Here is an 8950-nt window from a genome sequence, read left to right on the forward strand (position 1 = left end):
GGAGTCAATTTCTCGGCCCCGTAAGTAATCTCGCCCAGCAGGCGGCTCTCGAAGTGCAACGGCACCTCACTAACCCACGCCGTGTACTCTTCCCTCCTTGATAGCAGGGGCAGCCGAATGTCGGCCGTGTTGCGCAGCGACTTCATGTACTCTGCGAGCGCTGCGTCATCGTAGCGCCCGCCGGGGTTTTGGTTGTCCAGCATGCTCGGTAGGCTGCTCTGGGCTTCGCTTTGCCCTGCACAGGAGTCACCGCCGTCACTCGGATTTCTTCGTGGCGGTGGTGGCTGATTTCTAACTGGAAAGTTGCGAGCACGCAATTTTTCAAGTACCAATGATCGACCACCTTAAATTCCAGATAGCGATCGGATAAGGTGTTCGGCTTCTTCGTGTGACAGCACATCATCGCCACGACCAGTTGCCGTGTCTGACAATATCAGCCAATCGGCGCGCTCCTCGAATTCCAATTGTCGAAATTCCGCCGGGACTTGGGGCTTCCCCACCAGGTGCGTCCGCTGTCGAGCCATGGGCCCTTATTAAGCTCATAACCTGGGGTGACGCAAGGCTCGTCACTGAACTGCTCTTCAAGCGTAGGTCGCTTCTTTAGAGTAGGTGCCATTAAGGCAGACGTACACTTCAGAAGCACTAGCTAACAGAGCGATCAAAAGAGGTACATAAACACAGTGAGTGCCGGGCATAAGGTTACACAGAACTGCAGTACTGGTGTGGGCTTGCTCTCCCCTTGGGTTCGCTGAGCCGCAAATTAAGCTGTGTGTGAGAGAGAGAGAGAGAGAAAGCGAGAGAGAAAGAGATAGATAGATAGATAGAGAGAGAGAGATAGAAAGAGAGAGAGAGAGAGAGAGAGAGAGAGAGAGAGAGAGAGAGAGAGAGAGAGAGAGAGAGAGAGAGAGAGAGAGCTAGCCTCACGCAAGCCAGTACGCCTCTCCGCAAAGTTCTATTCTATACATACACTAATACAAAGCATGCTTTACAGTAAGTTGGTGTCGTCGTGAGCAGCACGACGGCACGGTCGCTCTTGTCCAACGATCGTAGTAAACTTGGTATAACCGCACACGTCCGCACGTGGCGCGTCGGTTAGTGCGCAGCCGTAGGCTGCAGCGTCAGGCGTAGGAAAAGATGCAGGATCGGCTGTCGGTGTCAATGCTGGGCACTGACAGTCCACTTTGTATGTACTGCTGGGCCTGGCCTCTTCCCACAGGGAATGGTATTTCATACGACAATCGATCTCTCTGTTCAACGTCTTGGGCTGTCAAGCACTTCAGCCATACGACACGAGCTACCCACGCTCCAGCAACGACGAACACGAAGCTATACTGTAACGGGGTACGTAGCCCCAAGTGTACCCCTGATTACATGAAGTTTGAGACATCAGCACTTCGGGATACCTACCAGGGTCGTCAACCAGTGGCTGATGACATACTTTACTAAAGATGACTTGTAGTTTGTAAATTTAACTCAAGGTTAGCCTACCTATAAATACATCCAGTTTACAGCTTACCTTAAAGTGATCAAAGCAGATGCGGAATTGACGCTTGAAGATCGCAGGTATAAGGTTACAAAGTCAATAGGTGTAAATCTGGTACCTATAGATAACAGTTTATTCCGACTTATAATACATTCCTCTCCGCCAGATTTTGAGTGTCGAAGGGGTTTGAGATTCCCAGACGCACTAATTATGCACATTTATTCCTGCGTTCGAGATTTCAGACGGCAATCTGTGCTGCGGGAATGTGTGAAAATTTTGCACGAAAAAAGCTAGACACTGTCAAACTTCTTCAAGAATATTTTTTTTTTAACTTCGCGTTTTGTCGACATTGTTATCCAGAAACAAAAGTATTGGTACATGTACCTTACAAAAGGTTCCTCTATCAACAACCATCTATTTAGCTTTTTAAACGCTACTCATACGCAAACTACTAGACTTCTTCACTGCTATCCGTTGAGCAACGAGTTCAATCCTCGTTGATGTGCACATCACTCGTCGAGTACTGGCAAAGCTTGCCCGACGGACCGTCGCCCACGTTCGACGGCGTCTTGCTGGCCTGCGACCACTGACACACCTTGACGTTCTCCTTGCCGTCCGTCGTCTTGACGAAGATGTTCTTGAGCGTGGCCTGGTCGTTGTTGTTCTTGTTGACAGTGACGACGCTCACGAGCGGGTCGAGGGCGTACACGTTCTCCACCGTCACCTTACGGGGAATGTTGCCGCACGTGCCGCACGAACGGTAGAGCTTGCCGAACTCCTGGGCGAAGAAACCCTTGATCTTGACGGTGCCGTAGCCGTTGTGCTGCACCACCTTGTCCTCGGCGTAGCGGGCGCCGCAGTTGGTCACGGTCGTCACGCTGGACGCCGAGCCACCCTTGATGCTCAGCGCGTCCTCGCACACGTCATCCCACCACACGTTCTCAATGGTGCAGTCGTGGTAGTCGCAGTGCACGCCCTCCTTCTGGTTCTTGCCGATGATGGCGTTCTTCAGAGTGCCGCCAGCCTCCACGAGGAAGACGGCCGTGTCCTTCTGGCCCTCACCACCCGAGCACGTGATGTCCGAGCGCTCGAAGGTCTGCATCTTGCCATCGAACACCTCACCGGCCTTGATCGTGTACGGCTTCTTGTAGCGGACGATGCCCGTGCTGGCCGGCCACGTGCCGTCCGGGACGGAAGCCGTCGTGTTCCTGACGGTCTGCTGGATGGTCTGCTCGACATCCTCAACGTTCTCCTCAATGGTGGGGGCCGTGGTCACGGGGGTCTTCGACTTCTTGGAAGGTTTCATGGTGGGTATCGGCGTGGCTTCCATCTGCGTGACCGAGTCACCGTCATCGGTCTGCTCCTCTTGCGACGAAGGAGTCGTGGCTGCCTCGGAAATGTCCTCATTGATGTGCACGTCGCTCTCCGAGTACTTGCACAGAGGGTTGGACGGACCGTGGCCCAGCATCTTGGGCTCACCGTTGGCGTTACCCTGCGACCACTGGCACACCTTGACGGTGGGCTTGCTCGACTTGACCCAGACGTTGCGGAGTGTGGCCTGGTCGCCCCAGTTCTTGTTGACCGTCACGATGGCGTTGGTCGGGTTGAGGACGTACGTGTTGGACACGGACACCTTCTTGGGTCTGTTGCCACAAGTGCCGCACGAACGGTAGAGCTTGCTGATGTCCTCGCCGTAGAAGCCGTCGATGTCGACCGTACCGAAGCCGTTGTGCTGGATGACCTTGTCGTCGGCGTACCGGGCCCCGCCACCGATGACCTTGGTCACGCTGGACGCCGTTCCGCCCTTGACACTGAGGGCGTCCTCGCACACGTCATCCCACCACACGTTCTCGATAATGCAGTCGTGCTTGTCGCAGTGCACGCCCTCCATTTGGTTCTTGCCGATGATGACATTCTTGAGGTGGCCGCCGGCCTCGACGTTGAACACGGCCGTGTCCGCCCCGCTTTCGGATTGGCCCTCGCACGACACGTCGGAGCGCTCGAACGTCTTCATCTTGCCGTCGAAGACCTCGCCAGCCTTGACGACGTAGGCCTTTGAGTACTGCACGGTGCCCTTGCTGGCTGGCCACGACCCGTTCGGCAAGGAAGCCGAGGTGGCAACCGCCAGGAGGAGAGCCGCAGACGTCACGAACGGCGCGAAAGACTTGACCATAGTGGATTGGTGTGAAGGGTTTAGCCAAGTTGTTTGCCCGAGAGGAGGCGAATTGATTAATGAGCCAAAGCCACTTAATCGCTTTAGACACTGCGATCATCAAGGCGTCATGACCGTGTGTAAGCTTCCACGACTCCACGGCCTTAGTGTTGCTGCAACGACACTGCCATGGCATACAGTATGGTGGACACCGTCCGCTTTGCAAACTCTATTCAGTATCGTAAAACCGCAAAGATCTGGCATTCCAGGTGTTTCCGGGTGTCGTGCTGCTGGTTACGGTTTGCGGCTGGCGGAACAAATGTTGGCTTTTTCGCGTGCGAGTCAAATCAGTGCGATAGATCTCATCTGTGAACTTGACACGGCCGGTCAACGCGTTGGAAGCGACTTGACGCTTTTTGCTATTCGAACGGTGCCGTTCGAATTTGCTAGCGCCCCCTGGGACGGGAGCGCTCAACTTAAAAGGCATAGGTCTAGCCGACATTCATTATTTAACAAGGCCAGAAATTATATCTGCTCCAAGCCGGCATCCAATAGGTGCATGCTAAAAAAAACGATGAGGATTACCGATTTGCCGGATAAGCTCTCTGGTACGAAAAATGCTCAGTGCCGACGCTGCGAACATCTGCGACTGTGTTTCTTTCGTTAGAAATTTGTCATTTAGCCTGCAAACCTGAGATTGTTTCTTCTGTCGTTGCCCTTTTGTCTGCAGGTACTAGTAGCTCGAAAAACATGTGTGCCGGGCCATCAGATCCTGGTTCCTTGTTGTTCCCCCGGATACGAGCACACTGCCACGTTGATTGAATGGATGGTTTGTTCAATTTGGGGCAAATTGAGGCAAATTTTGCCATTTTACTATTAATGTAGTCCGAGTAGGAGCGATTAAGTAGTGAAAGAGTTAGCGTGGCGTGTTTGAGCGGATACTCAATTTTTGATAAGTTTTTGAGCAACTCAGAATAGGCAGTGGATGCCCTACTAGTGACTGTCGATGGCGACTACCGCCATCAGCCTCAAGTTTTCTTCACATTTAAGTACATTTAGCGATGCCGCATTCGTCGTAACGCTAGCTATCGCTACAGCGGAGAGCGACTTCGGTGGGAAGCATGGACAATCTATAACGAAGTTTGGTTCGTGCTCACATTCCAGCGCACCGCCATCCACAACCTCGGTCACCGAGCTATTGTAGACACTCACGTATGGCATCCAAGAAGACCATGGCGTGGAGATTAAGTCGACTAATGGAAGTTCCATTGGAACAGATGCTTCAGATCCTCAAGGAAATGCCATGACTCGAGTGCACAACGAAATGCACGCTTTTTGTACTGTAGGCTTCGCTGAAATAACAGGTTAAGAGTATCCTGAAGATCGTTTCTTCTCCTGCCTACAACTTTTACTCTCAAACCCAAATTTACAGTTCAAAAATTCATTATATGCCACCACGCCCCTATTCACAATATCTTTGCTGCACTCCACTGCAGAACTACTTCTTCTTTTGCGCATTAATGCATATAAGGCTTCTATAGAAAAAGAAAAGAAAACATCTAAAGCAAAACAGAAGGCCACCTTTCATCATCAGAGGTACTTCTTCTTTTAAGGGACTAAAAACGCAATAAGGTTCTTCAAGCGTGCGCGACCGTGCTCTGTGCTACTCCATGAGAAGATGTCTGCCATGTAAGTTTGGGTCAACATTTTCTGCTGTCCAAAGATTCATTGGTGATACAAAAGCTCGCGTCCGACATCCATAGCGTAAGTTTCTAAAGCAGGCACCATCAGTTGCAGCAACATACTACTTCAGAAGTAGTACACCTCTCGACTTGTTTCAGTCTATGGATCCTCTACTTCCATATTGTAAGACGCTAAGGGGTTTACTTGAATGTTCTCTATCAAAGACACCATCAATTAGCTTTAAAGCTACTCGCACGTACGCTACTACACAATACTACTACACTTCACTACTTCACTTCTATCGGCCATACACTTCCGTTGTGTGAGATATCAACGAGTTCAATCCTCGTTGATGTGCACATCACTCGTCGAGTACTGGCAAAGCTTGCCCGACGGACCGTCGCCCACGTTCGACGGCGTCTTGCTGGCCTGCGACCACTGACACACCTTGACGTTCTTCTTGCCGTCCGTCGTCTTGACGAAGATGTTCTTGAGCGTGGCCTGGTCGTTGTTGTTCTTGTTGACAGTGACGACGCTCACGAGCGGGTCGAGGGCGTACACGTTCTCCACCGTCACCTTACGGGGAATGTTGCCGCACGTGCCGCACGAACGGTAGAGCTTGCCGAACTCCTGGGCGAAGAAACCCTTGATCTTGACGGTGCCGTAGCCGTTGTGCTGCATCACCTTGTCCTCGGCGTAGCGGGCGCCGCAGTTGGTCACGGTCGTCACGCTGGACGCCGAGCCACCCTTGATGCTCAGCGCGTCCTCGCACACGTCATCCCACCACACGCTCTCAATGGTGCAGTCGTGGTAGTCGCAGTGCACGCCCTCCTTCTGGTTCTTGCCGATGATGGCGTTCTTCAGAGTGCCGCCAGCCTCCACGAGGAAGACGGCCGTGTCCTTCTGGCCCTCACCACCCGAGCACGTGATGTCCGAGCGCTCGAAGGTCTGCATCTTGCCATCGAACACCTCGCCGGCCTTGATCGTGTACGGCTTCTTGTAGCGGACGATGCCCGTGCTGGCCGGCCACGTGCCGTCCGGGACGGAAGCCGTCGTGTTCCTGACGGTCTGCTGGATGGTCTGCTCGACATCCTCAACGTTCTCCTCAACGGTGGGGGCCGTGGTCACGGGGGTCTTCGACTTCTTGGAAGGCTTCATGGTGGGTGTCGGCGTGGCTTCCATCTGCGTGACCGAGTCACCGTCATCGGTCTGCTCCTCTTGCGACGACGGAGTCTTGGCTGCCTTGGACATGTCCTCGTTGATGTGCACGTCGCTCTCCGAGTACTTGCACAGAGGGTTAGACGGACCGTGACCCAGCATCTTGGGCTCACCGTTGGCGTTACCCTGCGACCACTGGCACACCTTGACGGTGGGCTTGCTCGACTTGACCCAGACGTTGCGGAGTGTGGCCTGGTCGCCCCAGTTCTTGTTGACCGTCACGATGGCGTTGGTCGGGTTGAGGACGTACGTGTTGGACACGGACACCTTCTTGGGTCTGTTGCCACAAGTGCCGCACGAACGGTAGAGCTTGCTGATGTCCTCGCCGTAGAAGCCGTCGATGTCGACCGTACCGAAGCCGTTGTGCTGGATGACCTTGTCGTCGGCGTACCGGGCCCCGCCACCGATGACCTTGGTCACGCTGGACGCCGTTCCGCCCTTGACACTGAGGGCGTCCTCGCACACGTCATCCCACCACACGTTCTCGATAATGCAGTCGTGCTTGTCGCAGTGCACGCCCTCCATTTGGTTCTTGCCGATGATGACATTCTTGAGGTGGCCGCCGGCCTCGACGTTGAACACGGCCGTGTCCGCCCCGCTTTCGGATTGGCCCTCGCACGACACGTCGGAGCGCTCGAACGTCTTCATCTTGCCGTCGAAGACCTCGCCAGCCTTGACGACGTAGGCCTTTGAGTACTGCACGGTGCCCTTGCTGGCTGGCCACGACCCGCAAGGAAGCCGAGGTGGCAACCGCCAGGAGGAGAGCCGCAGACGTCACGAACGGCGCGAAAGACTTAACCATCGTGGATTGGTGTGAAGGGTTTAGCCAAGTTGTTTGCCCGAGAGGAGGCGAATTGATTAATGAGCCAAAGCCACTTAATCGCTTTAGACACTGCGATCATCAATGCGTCATGACCGTGTGTAAGCTTCCACGACTCCACGGCCTTAGTGTTGCTGCAACGACACTGTCATGGCATACAGTATGGTGGACACCGTCCGCTTTGCAAACTCTATTCAGTATCGTAAAACCGCAAAGATCTGGCATGTGGACCTTTTCCGGGTGTCGTGCTGCTGGTTACGGTTTGCGGCTGGCGGAACAAATGTTGGCTTTTTCGCGTGCGAGTCAAATCGGTGCGATAGATCTCATCTGTGAACTTGACACGGCCGGTCAACGCGTTGGAAGCGACTTGACGCTTTTTGCTATTCGAACGGTGCCGTTCGAATTTGCTAGCGCCCCCTGGGACGGGAGCGCTCAACTTAAAAGGCATAGGTCTAGCCGACATTCATTATTTAACAAGGCCAGAAATTATATCTGCTCCAAGCCGGCATCCAATAGGTGCATGCTAAAAAAAACGATGAGGATTACTCTCGAATAGGCCGTTTAGGCTGGTACGAAAAATGCTCAGTGCCGACGCTGCGAACATCTGCGACTGTGTTTCTTTCGTTAGAAATTTGTCATTTAGCCTGCAAACCTGAGATTGTTTCTTCTGTCGTTGCCCTTTTGTCTGCAGGTACTAGTAGCTCGAAAAACATGTGTGCCGGGCCATCAGATCCTGGTTCCTTGTTGTTCCCCCGGATACGAGCACACTGCCACGTTGATTGAATGGATGGTTTGTTCAATTTGGGGCAAATTGAGGCAAATTTTGCCATTTTACTTTTAATGTAGTCCGAGTATGAGCGATTAAGTAGTGAAAGAGTTAGCGTGGCGTGTTTGAGCGAATACTCAATTTTTGATAAGTTTTTGAGCAACTCAGAATAGGCAGTGGATGCCCTACTAGTGACTGTCGATGGCGACTACCGCCATCAGCCTCAAGTTTTCTTCACATTTAAGTACATTTAGCGATGCCGCATTCGTCGTAACGCTAGCTATCGCTACAGCGGAGAGCGACTTCGGTGGGAAGCATGGACAATCTATAACGAAGTTTGGTTCGTGCTCACATTCCAGCGCACCGCCATCCACAACCTCGGTCACCGAGCTATTGTAGACACTCACGTATGGCATCCAAGAAGACCATGGCGTGGAGATTAAGTCGACTAATGGAAGTTCCATTGGAACAGATGCTTCAGATCCTCAAGGAAATGCCATGACTCGAGTGCACAACGAAATGCACGCTTTTTGTACTGTAGGCTTCGCTGAAATAACAGGTTAAGAGTATCCTGAAGATCGCTGCCTACAACTTTTACTAAATTTACAATTCATAAATTTATTATATGCCACCACGCCCCTATTCACAATATCTTTGCTGCACTCCACTGCAGAACTACTTCTTCTTTTGCGCATTTAGGCATATAAGGCTTCTATAGAAAAAGAAAAGAAAACAACTAAAGCAAAACAGAAGGCCACCTTTCATCATCAGAGGTACTTCTTCTTTTAAGGGACTAAAAACTCAATAAGGTTCTTCAAGCGTGCGCGA

General features: G+C 52.4%; 2 protein-coding genes across 2 annotated transcripts; both read right to left on the reverse strand.

The window, feature by feature from the left end:
- Positions 1 to 1970: 1970 nt before the first annotated feature.
- Positions 1971 to 3656, reverse strand: PITG_14287 (polysaccharide lyase, putative; the record flags this gene model as incomplete). Its single annotated transcript, XM_002898743.1, has 2 exons — positions 1971 to 2691; positions 2857 to 3656. 2 exons carry the CDS (start codon positions 3654 to 3656, stop codon positions 1971 to 1973), a joined length of 1521 nt encoding a protein of 506 aa, XP_002898789.1.
- Positions 3657 to 5657: 2001 nt separating this feature from the next.
- PITG_14288 (polysaccharide lyase, putative) lies at positions 5658 to 7338 on the reverse strand (the record flags this gene model as incomplete). Its single annotated transcript, XM_002898744.1, has 3 exons — positions 5658 to 6378; positions 6544 to 7248; positions 7331 to 7338. The coding sequence occupies 3 exons, from the start codon at positions 7336 to 7338 to the stop codon at positions 5658 to 5660; spliced, it is 1434 nt and encodes a 477-aa protein (XP_002898790.1).
- Between the last annotated feature and the right edge of the window lie 1612 nt (positions 7339 to 8950).

Source organism: Phytophthora infestans, genomic scaffold (genome assembly GCF_000142945.1).
Source record: "Phytophthora infestans T30-4 supercont1.34 genomic scaffold, whole genome shotgun sequence".
NCBI classification, from domain to species: Eukaryota; Oomycota; class Peronosporomycetes; order Peronosporales; family Peronosporaceae; genus Phytophthora; species Phytophthora infestans.